The sequence below is a fragment of the Eubalaena glacialis genome, chromosome 4, assembly GCF_028564815.1.
Source record: "Eubalaena glacialis isolate mEubGla1 chromosome 4, mEubGla1.1.hap2.+ XY, whole genome shotgun sequence".
NCBI classification, from domain to species: domain Eukaryota; kingdom Metazoa; phylum Chordata; class Mammalia; order Artiodactyla; family Balaenidae; genus Eubalaena; species Eubalaena glacialis.
The window spans coordinates 110085872-110099376 of record NC_083719.1 but is presented as its reverse complement, the minus strand read 5'-3'; the positions used below and the strand labels follow the sequence as shown (position 1 = coordinate 110099376).

At 37.8% G+C, this 13505-nt stretch overlaps 1 protein-coding gene across 1 annotated transcript in view; it reads left to right on the top strand.

Moving 5' to 3' along the window:
* The window catches only part of MEIKIN (meiotic kinetochore factor), a 133488-nt gene that overhangs the window by 58577 nt on the left and 61406 nt on the right, over nucleotides 1-13505 (top strand). The window contains exon 10 of the mRNA XM_061188965.1: nucleotides 5420-5500. Within this exon, the coding sequence (XP_061044948.1) occupies nucleotides 5420-5500 (81 nt within the window). The remainder of the gene's footprint in view (nucleotides 1-5419; nucleotides 5501-13505) is intronic.

Here is a 13505-nt window from a genome sequence, read left to right as displayed (position 1 = left end):
ACTTGTATGCTTTAAATATATATATTATTATATTTGTCAATTATTCCTCAATAAAGGTGGGAAAAAAAGAAAAAAATAAAGTAAGAAAGTAATGATTATCTATAGAGATTAACTCTGATGGGAAATAGGGGAAATGAACAGTAACTAGAGGGAGAGGCAGGGTCAGAGGAAATTTATTCTGTTTTGTTTTAAAGATGGGATATGTGGGGTCATTTCTGAGGCCTAATGGGAATAATAGAAGGAAAGAAGAGGGAATAGCTGAATGTAACTCAGTAGGCAACTGGAGCTCCCTGTGACCTAGAGATCTAGTTGAAGTTGACCTGAATTTCACTTTTTTAACCTAAAACAATGAAGAATCTTCCACATACTTCTATGTTTTCTTTTCCATGCTTCTTTGCTTCCTCCTGGTTACATTTCCCTTTCCTGTTTCCATGCATGCTGTCTCAGTTTCATACTCCATCATCTCTCTCTCTCTCTCTCTCTCTCTCACACACACACACACACACACATCTTTCTATACAAATCAAGCATCTTATAATTTGTGTGTCACATGTTACATTAAATGCCATTTCTTATGCTCTTGCATGTTCTGCCCCTTCTCAAAAGCTGTGTTCCTAAGTTTCTCTTCCTGACTATAGCTTTACCATTTCTGGGATGCTGGTCTATGAGAACTTCCTTATATTATTTTGAAGAAGATATACAGATGGCCAATAAGTACATGAAAAGATGCTCAATATCCTTAGTCATTAGGGAAATGCAAATCAAAACCACAATGAGGTATGACTTCATATCCACTAGGATGACTATAATCAAAAAGACAGATAAGGGAATTCCATGGTGGTCCAGTGGTCAGGACTCGGCACTTTCACTGCTGTGGCCCGGGTTCATTCCCTGGTCGGGGAGCTATAATTCTGCAAGCTGCACAGTACGGCCAAAAAAAAAAACAAGACAATAATAAATGTTGGTGATGATGTGGGAAAATGAGAACCTTCAAACATTGTGGTGTGAATGTAAAATAGTACAGCTGATTTGTAAAATAATTTGGCAGTTCTTCAAAATTTTAAATGTGGAGTTACCATAGGACTCAGCAATTCTACTGTTAGGTTTATACCCAGGAGAAATAAAAGCATACATCCTTACGAAAACTTATACATGAATGTTCTTGACAGCATTTATTCACAACAGGCAAAAAGTGGAAACAACACCAGTGTCCATCCTGGTGAATGGGTAAAGAAAATGTTGTATATCCATACAATAGAATATTATTTGGCAATAAGAACCAATGAAGCACTGATACATGCTACAACTTGGATGAACCTTGAAAAAACTATGCACTGTGAAATAAGCCAGTCACAAAAGGCTGCATATTATATGACTCCATTTATAAGAAGTGTCCAGGATAGGCAAATATATAAAGACAGCCATAGATTAGTAGTTACTTAGGGCTGATGGGGATGGAATGGAGATTGACTGCTAATGGTTATGGGGTTTCTTTTAGTGGGGACAAAAATGTTCTAAAATAGGCTGTGGTGATGATTGTACAACCCTGTGAATGTATTAAAAACCATTGAATTTTACTCTTTAAATGGGTGAATTTTATGGTGAGTTATATCTCAATAAAGCTATTTAAAAAAAAAAAAAACAGCTTCCCTATACTATTATATGGAGGAGAGAAGTCCTTGAAAAGATGAGGAAGGATGAGATACAGAATACCAGTGGAGGAACTGGCATTTAAAAGAGGAGGGAGATTTCTCTTGTGGTATACTTGTAGATATAGTGGTAGCAGGGCGGGTATTGTACTTAGAAGGACCCCATGCTTCATTTAATGCTCTGTTTTCACCATCTTGACATTTTAAATAGCTTTTAAACATTGGGGCCCCACAATTTTATTTTGCACTGGGCCCCCAAAATTATGAGTCTCGAGTGAGTAGTTGGATGCTGTTTGATGTCTTTTATTGTTGCAGGGAAGGGTGAGCCAAAGATGTCAGTTGCAGATGGTAGAAGGAAGGAGGCTAGAGGTTTAAGGAAAATTGGGTGATTTTGAAATAGTCATGAGAAACTAGAGAAGTGTAGAAGAGGTGCCAATCTGTGGCTACTCCTTTTGAGTTTGTGGTGCTGTTGGTATGCCACATTGTATAATTTTCTCCAACACTTAATTGCACTGGCGGTACAGTGGATATTGATGTTAGGGTTCATCAGGCTGGGGATTTGTCAGGCATCTGTGATAGGAGGAGAAAGCGATAAGAAAGTAGTTATAATGATGGTTGGTGGTAGATAAGGAAGGAATAAGACAGGAGAAAGATCATGGATGAGATAACATTGTAGGATCAGTAAATTGGAGATTTCAATGACAGGGAAGTTTATTTCCTGAAGATAATTGTGCAGGGGTTGGACAAATATAGGAAGCTATTTGAATTGATTGATTCTCTAGTTTCTATTGATGGCAAGGGCTAAGTTTGATCATAGAGTGAATGAAATGCCATGAGGGGAAAAGGTTATTGGAAATGCAGAGATCAAGCAACTTAGAGACCAGTTGGTTGGCTGGGTCATCCCCTTGGATGATGAAATTGCTGAGAATGATGACAGGAGTGAGAGAAAAGGCTGTATGCAAGGTGTGAAATCTTCAGTGAAAGAAAGGAGTTAATAGATGACAGTAAGTACCTCATTCTTTGCTCCATACCTTTGTTCTTTCTTTGCTTGGACTATATTAATACATTATACCTCTTCTACTTCCCTCCCCTCCCCTTTCTTTATCATCCTCTTTATCCCCTTACCCTCAACTCAAAATCTTGTCATTCTCAAATTGCATTCTCCTCAGTTATGTTGAATATATTTAAACTTTGAATATTATTATACTTTATTTATTTATTTTAATTAATTTATTTATTTATTTTTGGCCGTGTTGGGTCTTCGTTGCTGCGCACGGGCTTTCTTTAGTTGCAGTGAGCAGGGGCTACTCTTCGTTGCAGTGCGCAGGCTTCTCATTGCGGTGGCTTGTCTTTGTTGCGTAGCACGGGCTCTAGGCACGTGGGCTTCAGTAGTTGTGGCACACGGACTCAGTAGTTGTGGCTCGCGGGCTCTAGAGCACAGGCTCAGTAGTTGTAGCGCACGGGCTTAGCTGCTCCACGGCATGTGGGATCTTCCTGGACCAGGGCTCGAACCCATGTCCCCTGCATTGGCAGGTGGATTCTTAACCACCAGGGAAGTCACTGAATATTATTATAAACACATCTTGAAAGCATAAGACAAGTCACATAACTTAGGAGAAGCAGTCACTGAACAGTTTTCAGTGCAGGGACTAGTTGGTAAAGCAATACACTTTCTTGTAGTTGCAGCTTCCTGATGTCTTAGAAAGGACTTTTTGTTTCTTAAATGAAGATTATTGCATAATAAAGATTTTTATATAAATATATTTAATATTTTCTCTAAAATTTAGTTTTAAATAGTGACAAATAAATAGATCTTATTATCATTATTCTTTTCACAGAATACTGTTTGGGAGATGTTACCTTAAATGTGGTAGGACAATTTTTTGAGCTGAGTATATTTCAGACTATTTTGTCTTTCAACAGATTTTTTTTACTTAAATATATTAAAATCCATACTTTTTTTAAAAATTAATTTTGTAAGTGAAATAGGGAGCATTTTCTTTCCTTTTTTTAAAAAATTTTATTTATTTATTTTATTTATGGCTGTGTTGGGTCTTCGTTTCTGTGCGAGGGCTTTCTCTAGTTGTGGCAAGCGGGGGCCACTCTTCATCGCGGTGTGCGGGCCTCTCACTATCGCGGCCTCTCTTGTTGGGGAGCACAGGCTCCAGACGCGCAGGCTCAGTAATTGTGGCTCACGGGCCCAGTTGCTCCGCGGCATGTGGGATCTTCCCAGACCAGGGCTCGAACCCGTGTCCCCTGCATTGGCAGGCAGACTCTCAACCACTGCGCCACCAGGGAAGCCCCTAAAATCCTTACTTTTTTTAAAAAAAAACTTTTATCTTTAAGTTTAAAACTTTCTTTCAAGTTGAGGGGATTATAGATAGAAATATATATCCCATTTTAATTATAACAATTATAACACACATATATATAAAACAATAAAAATAGGACATTTGAGAGATGATACAAATGTTTTTATAGCAATGTGAAATGTGTTTTATGATTCTGAATTTGTTTCAGCTTGAAAAAGATCCTGAACCTAGAGATACAAATTTTCAAACAACATTAAGCTCTCATCACCTAAATATCAAGGTTCCATCATCTCACCAGAGGTCTGTTGTAGAGAGCAGTGCAGGTAGATCAGTTGCTAAAGTTCTGCTGCCTCAGCCCCTCAAGCCTGCGTTGGTAAGCACTGGCCTTTTATTAACTAATTCTTGAAAAGACTATAAAAAGAAAATGTACTTATTAGGAAAATTTAGGTATTCATTAATGTCTTAGCAAATCTAGGAAAAAATGCAGAGAATCTATATACTTACAGCTATATACAGGCAGATGTTTTTTAAATGGATTGACTGTTGACAATTGTGTCACTTGAGACCACTGGGAAGAGATTATTCCGGCAGAATTAAGAGTTCAAGTGGCATATTGGAGGGGGTAATACCTGAGAAAGGAAAGCAGGGAGGAAGGAAGATTGGGCTGGAATAGCCTCAGTCTTCAATGCAGATCTGACAAAGGCTCTCCCAGTGGAGAGGTCTGGAGCAAAGATTGTCCATTACAGGAATATTATGTTGGGCTGCTATGCTTAGATACTGGCTGAGGCTCGCCCAAGAAGATGATGGCCTCAACCTAAAAGCTGGAGCAGATTCTAAAGGTGTTGCAGCTGGGCACTATCAGCTAACTGCACTCCCTGCAGTGGAACAGCATGTATTATTTGTAACCTTTGCATGGCAATTCCTAGGGTAGAATAATCCCTATTGTTCAGATGAACAAATTAAAAGATTATATAGGTAATAAATTAGAGAACTAACATATTTAGTGTACTAGGTAAATATACCTATAATTTTTTTTGATAAAATCTTCCTAATAAATATTCCAGATTATGTCTTGAACAACTAGTTTAAGAGATTTTAAGCCAGAAAGAAAGAGTTCAAGAAAGAAAAGACGAAAGAAAGAAAAAAGAAACCTAACACAACTTCCCTGTGATGTTCAGGTTTTATGAGTTTGGGTTCCAGGCTTGGCAGCATATAATGACTCCTATTCAAAGAGATATATCATTTTTACCACATAGAGTTCTCTTGAAAGTTGTTTGACCTAGCTCAAGCCAAAAAATTCTTTAGTTTCCTGTCTAGTGTTTTAAAATTTAATTAGCATATTAAAATTTTATTACTATGACATATGATCTAGTATACTATTAAAATTTTGTTTGTACTGTATTAAGGTATTTTATTTCTTTCTGCTATTCAATTCCCTATTTCACAAAATACTGATAGAACACACCTTCCAGTACTTCTGATAAGAAAAGCAGAGGCCTGTTAACAAGTACTCCGTCTTCACAAACAGCTGGTTTAATGGTGAGTGTTATTAGCATTTCGCACTTGTAGTATCTATTTTCTGGCTCCCTGTTCTTCCCATTATTCTACTTCTCTTAGACCAGGGGAATATCGCACAAAGACAATAATGTCTGTAATTTCTGTTGCATAAACATACTTTTACTGGAAGTACTCTATATACTGCTATACATGAAAGAAAGATTTCTTTCTTCTTTAAAAAATTTTTTTTATTGTGGCAAAATATATATAACATAAAATTTACCATTTTAACCATTTTTAAATGTACAGTTCAAGTACATTCACATTATTGTGCAACCATCACCACCAACCATACTGAGAAATTTTTCATCTTGCAAAACTGAAATTTCATACCCATTAAACAATAACTCCCCATTCCTTCCTCCCCCAGTCCCTTGTTACCACCATTCTACTTTCTGTCTCTATGAATCTGACTGTTCTAGGTACTTCATATAAATGGAATCATACAGTATTTGTCTTTTTTGTGACTGACTTATTTCACTTAGCATGATGTCTTCAAGGATTATCCATGTTGTAGCATGTGTCAGAATTTACTTCCTTTCTAAAGGCTAAATAATATTACATTGTATGAATATACCACATTTTGTTTATCCATTCTTCTGTCTATGGGCATTTAGTTGCTTCCATCTTTTGGCTATTGTGAATAATGCTGCTATGAACATGGGTGTAAAAATATCTCTTTGTGACCCTGCTTTCAATTCTTTTGGGTATATTACTTGAAGTGGAATTGCTAGATTCTATAGTAATTCTCTTTTTACCTTTTTGAGGAGCCACCATACTGTTTTCCATGTCGGTTTCACTATTTTACATTCCCACCACAATTTACAAAGGTTACAATTTCTCTACATCCTTGCTAACACTTGTTATTTTCTGTGTTTTTTAAAAAATAATAGATGTGAGATGGTATCTCCTTGTGTTTTTTTTTTTAACATCTTTATTGGAGTATAATTGCTTTACAATGGTGTGCTAGCCTCTGCTCTACAACAAAGTGAATCAGCCATACATATACACACATCTCCATATCTCTTCCCTCTTGCATCTCCCTCCCTCCCACCCTCCCAATCCCACCCCTCTAGGTGGTCACAAAGCACCGAGCTGATCTCCCTGTGCTATGCAGCTGCTTCCCACTAGCTATCGGTTTTACATTTGGTAGTGTATATATGTCCATGCCACTCTCTCACTTTGGGCCAGCTTACGCTTCCCCCTCCCCGTATCCTCAAGTCCATTCTCTAGTAGGTCTGCATCTTTATTCCCGTCTTGCCCCTAGGTTCTTCATGACAAGTTTTTTTTTTTTTTTTAGATTCCATATATATGTGTTAGCATACGGTATTTGTTTTTCTCTTTCTGACTTACTTCACTCTGTATGGCAGACTCTAGGTCCATCCACCTCACTACAAATAACTCAATTTCGTTTCTTTTTATGGCTGAGTAATATTCCATTGTATATATGTGCCACATCTTCTTTATCCATTCATCTGTTGATGGACACTTAGGTTGCTTCCATGTCCTGGCTATTGTAAATAGAGCTGCAATGAACATTGTGGTACATGACTCTTTTTGAATTATGGTTTTCTCAGGGTATATGCCCAGTAGTGGGATTGCTGGGTCGTATGGTAGTTCTATTTTTAGTTTTTTAAGGAACCTCCATACTGTTCTCCATAGTGGCTGTATCAATTTACATTCCCACCAACAGTGCAAGAGTGTTCCCTTTTCTCCACACCCTCTCCAGCATTTATTGTTTCTAGATTTTTTGATGATGGCCATTCTGACTGGTGTGAGATGATATCTCATTGTAGTTTTGATTTGCATTTCTCTAATGATTAATGATGTTGAGCATCCTTTCATGTGTCTGTTGGCAATCTGTATATCTTCTTTGGAGAAATGTCTATTTAGGTCTTGTGCCCATTTTTGGATTGGGTTGTTTGTTTTTTTGTTATTGAGCTGCATGAGCTGCTTGTAAATCTTGGAGATTAATCCTTTGTCAGTTGCTTCATTTGCAAATATTTTCTCCCATTCTGAGGGTTGTCTTTTGGTCTTGTTTATGGTTTCCTTTGCTGTGCAAATGCTTTTAAGTTTCATTAGGTCCCATTTGTTTATTTATGTTTTTATTTCCATTTCTCTAGGAGGTGGGTCAAAAAGAATCTTGCTGTGATTTATGTCATAGAGTGTTCTGCCTATGTTTTCCTCTAAGAGTTTGATAGTGTCTGGCCTTACACTTAGGTCTTTAATCCATTTTGAGTTTATTTTTGTGTGTGGTGTTAGGGAGTGTTCTAGTTTCATTCTTTTACATGTAGCTGTCCAGTTTTCCCAGCACCACTTATTGAAGAGGCTATCTTTTCCCCACTGTATATTCTTGCCTCCTTTATCAAAGATAAGATGACCATATGTGCGTGGGTTTATCTCTGGGCTTTCCATCCTGTTCCATTGATCTATATTTCTGTTTTTGTGCCAGTACCATACTGTCTTGATTACTGTAGCTTTGTAGTATAGTCTGAAGTCAGGGAGCCTGATTCCTCCAGCTCCTGTTTTTCTTTCTCAAGATTGCTTTGGCTATTCGGAGTCTTTTGTGTTTCCATACAAATTGTGCAATTTTTTGTTCTAGTTCTGTGAAAAATGCCAGTGGTAGTTTGATAGGGATTGCACTGAATCTGTAGATTGCTTTGGGTAGTATAGTCATTTTCACAATGTTGATTCTTCCAATCCAAGAACATGGTATATCTCTCTGTCTGTTTGTATCATCTTTAATTTCCTTCATCAGTGTCTTATAATTTTCTGCATGCAGGTCTTTTTTCTCCTTAGGTAGGTTTATTCCTAGATATTTTATTTTTTTTGTTGCAATGGTAAATGGGAGTGTTTTCTTAATTTCACTTTCAGATTTTTCATCATGGGTGTATAGGAATGCAAGAGATTTCTGTGCATTAATTTTGTATCCTGCTACTTTACGAAATTCATTGATTAGCTCTAGTAGTTTTCTGGTAACATCTTTAGGATTCTCTATGTATAGAATCATGTCATCTGCAAACAGTGACAGCTTTACTTCTTCTTTTCCAATTTGGATTCCTTTTATTTCTTTTTCTTCTCTGATTGCTATGGCTAAAACTTCCAAAACTATGTTGAATGATAGTGGTGAGAGTGGGCAACCCTGTCTTGTTCCTGATCTTAGTGGAAATGGTTTCAGTTTTTCACCATTGAGGACGATGTTGGCTGTGGGTTTGTCATATATGGCCTTTATTATGTTGAGGTAAGTTCCCTCTATGCCTACTTTCTGCAGGGCTTTTATCATAAATGGGTTTTGAAGTTTGTCGAAAGCTTTCTCTGCATCTATTGAGATGATCATATGGTTTTTCTCCTTCAGTTTGTTAATATGTTGTATCACATTGATTGATTTGCATATATTGAAGAATCCTTGCATTCCTGGGATAAACCCACTTGATCATGGTGTATGATCCTTTTAATGTGCTGTTGGATTCTGTTTGCTAGTGTTTTTTTGTTTTTGTTTTTTAAAGTTTAATTTTTATTTATTTATTTATTTATTTATGGCTGTGTTGGGTCTTTGTTTCTGTGCGAGGGCTTTCTCTAGTTGTGGCAAGTGGGGGCCACTCTTCATCGCGGTGCACGGGCCTCTCATTTTCACGGCCTCTCTTGTTGCGGAGCACAGGCTCCAGACGCACAGGCTCAGTAATTGTGGCTCATGGGCCTAGTTGCTCTGCGGCATGTGGGATCTTCCCAGACCAGGACTCGAACCCGTGTCCCCTGCATTGGCAGGCAGATTCTCAACCACTGTGCCACCAGGGAAGCCCTGTTTGCTAGTATTTTGTTGAGGATTTTTGCATCTATGTTCATCAGTGATATTGGCCTGTAGTTTTCTTTCTTTGTGACATCTTTGTCTGGTTTTGGTATCAGGGTGATGGTGGCCTCATAGAATGAGTTGGGGAGTGTTCCTTCCTCTGCTATATTTTGGAAGAGTTTCAGAAGGACAGATGTTAGCTCTTCTCTAAATGTTTGATAGAATTCGCCTGTGAAGCCATCTGGTCCTGAGCTCTTTTTTGTTGGAAGATTTTTAATCACAGTTTCACTTTAAGTGCTTGTGATTGGTCTGTTCATATTTCCTGTTTCTTCCTGGTTCACTTTTGGAAGGTTGTGCATTTCTAAGAATTTGTCCATTTCTTCCAGGTTTTCCGTTTTATTGGCATATAGTTGCTTGTAGTAATCTCTCATGATCCTTTGTATTTCTGCAGTGTCAGTTGTTACTTCTCCTTTTTCATTTCTAATTCTGTTGATTTGAGTCTTCTCCCTTTTTTTCTTGATGAGTCTGGCTAATGGTTTATCAATTTTGTTTATCTTCTCAAAGAACAAGCTTTTAGTTTTATTGATCTTTGCTATTGATTCCTTCATTTCTTTTTCATTTATTTCTGATCTGATATTTATGATTTCTTTACTTCTGCTAACTTTGGGGTTTTTTTTGTTCTTCTTTCTCTTTTTGCTTTAGGTGTAAGGTTAGGTTGTTTATTTGAGATGTTTCTTGTTTCTTAAGGTAGGATTGTATTGCTATAAACTTCCCTCTTAGAACTGCTTTTGCGGCATCGCATATGTTTTGGGTCATCGTGTTTTCATTGTCATTTGTTTCTAGGTATTTTTTGATTTCCTCTTTGATTTCCTCAGTGATCTCTTGGTTATTAAGTAGTGTATTGTTTAGCTTCCATGTGTTTGTATTTTTTACAGATTTTTTCCTGTAATTGATATCTAGTCTCATAGCGTTGTGGTCGGAAAAGATACTTGATACGATTTCAATTTTCTTAAATTTACCAAGGCTTGATTTGTGACCCAAGGTATGATCTCTGCTGGAGAAGGTTCCATGAGCACTTGAGAAGAAAGTGTCTTCTGTTGTTTTTGGATGGAATGTCCTATAAATATGAATTAAGTCCATCTTGTTTAATGTATCATTTAAAGCTTGTGTTTCCTTATTTGTTTTCGTTTTGGATGATCTGTCCATTGGTGAAAGTGGGGTGTTAAAGTCCCCTACTATGATTGTGTTACTGTCGATTTCCCCTTTTATGGCTGTTAATATTTGCCTTATGTATTGAGGTGCTCCTATGTTGGGTGCATAAATATTTAAAATTGTTATATCTTCTTCTTGGATTGATCCCTTGATCGTTATGTAGTGTCCTTCTTTGTCTCTTGTAATAATCTTGATTTTAAAGTCTATTTTGTCTGATATGAGAATTGCTACTCCAGCTTTCTTTTGATTTCCATTTGCATGAAATATCTTTTTCCCTCCCCTCACTTTCACTCTGTATGTGTCCCTAGGTCTGAAGTGGGTCTGTTGTAGACAGCATATATACGGGTCTTGTTTCTGTATCCATTCAGCCAGTCTATGTCTTTTGGTTGGAGCCTTTAATCCATTTACATTTAAGGTAGTTATCGATATGTATATTCCTATTACCATTTTCTAAATTGTTTTGGGTTTGTTATTGTAGGTGTTTTTCTTCCCTTGTGTTTCCTGCCTAGAGAAGTTCCTTTAGCATTTGTTGTAAAGCTGGTTTGGTGGTGCTGAATTCTCTTAGCTTTTGCTTGTCTGTAAAGGTTTTGGTTTCTCCATCAAATCTAAATGAGATCCTTGCTGGGTAGAGTAATCTATTTTGTAGGTTTTTCCCTTTCATCACTTTAAATATGTCCTGCCACTCCCTTCTGGCTTGCAGAGTTTCTGCTGAAAGATCAGCTGTTAACCTTATGGGGATTCCCTTGTGCATTATTTTTTGTTTTTCCCTTGCTGCTTTTAATATTTTTTCTTTGTATTTAATTTTTGATAGTTTGATTAATATGTGTCTTGGCGTGTTTTTCCTTGGATTTATCCTGTATGGGACTCTCTGTGCTTCCTGGACTTGATTAACTATTTCCTTTCCCATATTAGGGAAGTTTTCAACTATAATCTCTTCACATATTTTCTCAGTCCCTTTCTTTTTCTCTTCGTCTTCTGGGACCCCTATAATTCGAATGCTGGTGTGTTTAATGTTGTCCCAGAGGTCTCTGAGACTGTCCTCAATTCTTTTCATTCTCTTTTCTTTATTCTGCTCTGCAGTAGTTATTTCCACTATTTTATTTTCCAGGTCACTTATCCGTTCTTCTCCCTCAGTTATTCTGCTATTGATCCCTTCTAGAGAATTTTTAATTTCATTTATTGTGCTGTTCATCACTGTTTGTTTGCTCTTTAGTTCTTCTAGGTCCTTGTTAAACATTTCTTGTATTTTCTCCATTCTATTTCCAAGATTTTGGATCATCTTTACTTTCATTATTCTGAATTCTTTTTCAGGTAGACTGCCTATTTCCTCTTCATTTGTTAGGTCTGGTGGGTTTTTACCTTGCTCCTTCATCTGCTGTGTGTTTCTCTCTCTTCTCATTTTGCTTAACTTACTGTGTTTGGGGTCTCGTTTTCGCAGGCTGCAGGCTCGTAGTTCCCGTTGTTTTTGGTGTCTGCCCCCAGTGGCCAAGGTTGGTTCAGTGGGTTGTGTAAGCTTCCTGGTTGAGGGGACTAGTGCCTGTGTTCTGGTGGATGAGGCTGGATCTTGTCTTTCTGGTGGGCAGGTACACGTCTGGTGGTGTGTTTTGGGGTGTCTGTGGCCTTATTATGATTTTAGGCAGCCTCTCTGCTAATGGATGGGGTTGTGTTCCTGTCTTGCTAGTTGTTTGGCATAGGGTGTCCAGCACTGTAGCTTGCTGGTCGTTGAGTGGAGCTGGGTCTTGCCGTTGAGATGGAGATCTCTGGGAGATTTTCACCGTTTGATATTACGTGGAGCTGGGAGGTCTCTTGTGGACCAGTGTCCTGAACTTGGCTCTCCCACCTCAGAGGCACAGCCCTGACGCCTGGCTGGAGCACCAAGAGCCTGTCATACACACGGCTCAGACCAGGTACGTGGGGAGTTTCTTGCCTTTTGGGAGGTCTGAGTTCTTCTGCCAGAGTTCAGTAGGTGTTCTGTAGGAGTTGTTCCACATGTAGATGTATTTCTGATGTATTTGTGGGGAGGAAGGTGATCTCCACGTCTTACTCCTCTGCCTTCTTGAAGCTCCTCTCTCTCCTTGTGGTTTTGATTTGTATTTCCCTAATGGCTTGTGATGTTGAGCATCTTTTCATATGCTTATTGGCCATTTTTATATCTTCTTTTGAGAAATGTCTTTTCAAGTTCTTTGCCCATTTAAAAAATCAGGTTGTTTATTTTTTTGTTGTTCAATTGTAGGAGTTCTTTATATATTCTAGATATTAACCCCTTATCAGATACATGATTTGCAAATATTTTCTCCCATTTTGTGGGTTACCTTTTCATTCTGTTGATAGTGTCCTTTGATGCAGAAAAATTTTTAATTTTTATGTAGTCCAGTTTATCTTTTGTTGTTGTTTTTGTTGCCTTTGCTTTTGTGTCATATCCAAGAATTCATTATTAAATGCAGTGTCATGAATGTTTCTCCCTGTGTTTTCTTCTAAGAATCTATAATTTAGCTCTTACCCAGCCAGGGTTCTTCTTAGGTTCAATTAAACAGCAGGTATACAGCTTGCAAGCAGAGCAGGATCAGATGTTCCTCTTTAGCAGGAGCAGTCCTCACAGAAGTCCATGTAGTAGCTTACGTAGCAGTCTGGGGACAGCTCAGATACAAGGAGATGAGATCCAGTATCTTTTGTAATAACACATAGGCGTAGCTTCCAGGGTCCCCACAAGGGATATGCCTAATTACAAGAGTCAGGGAAGACCAAAATATGGTGCCTTTTCTAGTATTTATTTACTTATAGTGCATGTATAGTTCCTCCCAGTCCAGATGCAATTTCTCAATCAGATACCATTTTTACCCTAAGCAATGTTACCTAGTAATACAGTTGACATTCTTACCTTTATTCTAGTGGAACAGAGCTGGAGAGTTAAACAAAGATCACTTTTTCAAGATGGGGAAAAGGTGTCTGTGAACACTCTGCTCATAATCTTTCCAGTGTTCTAAAGAT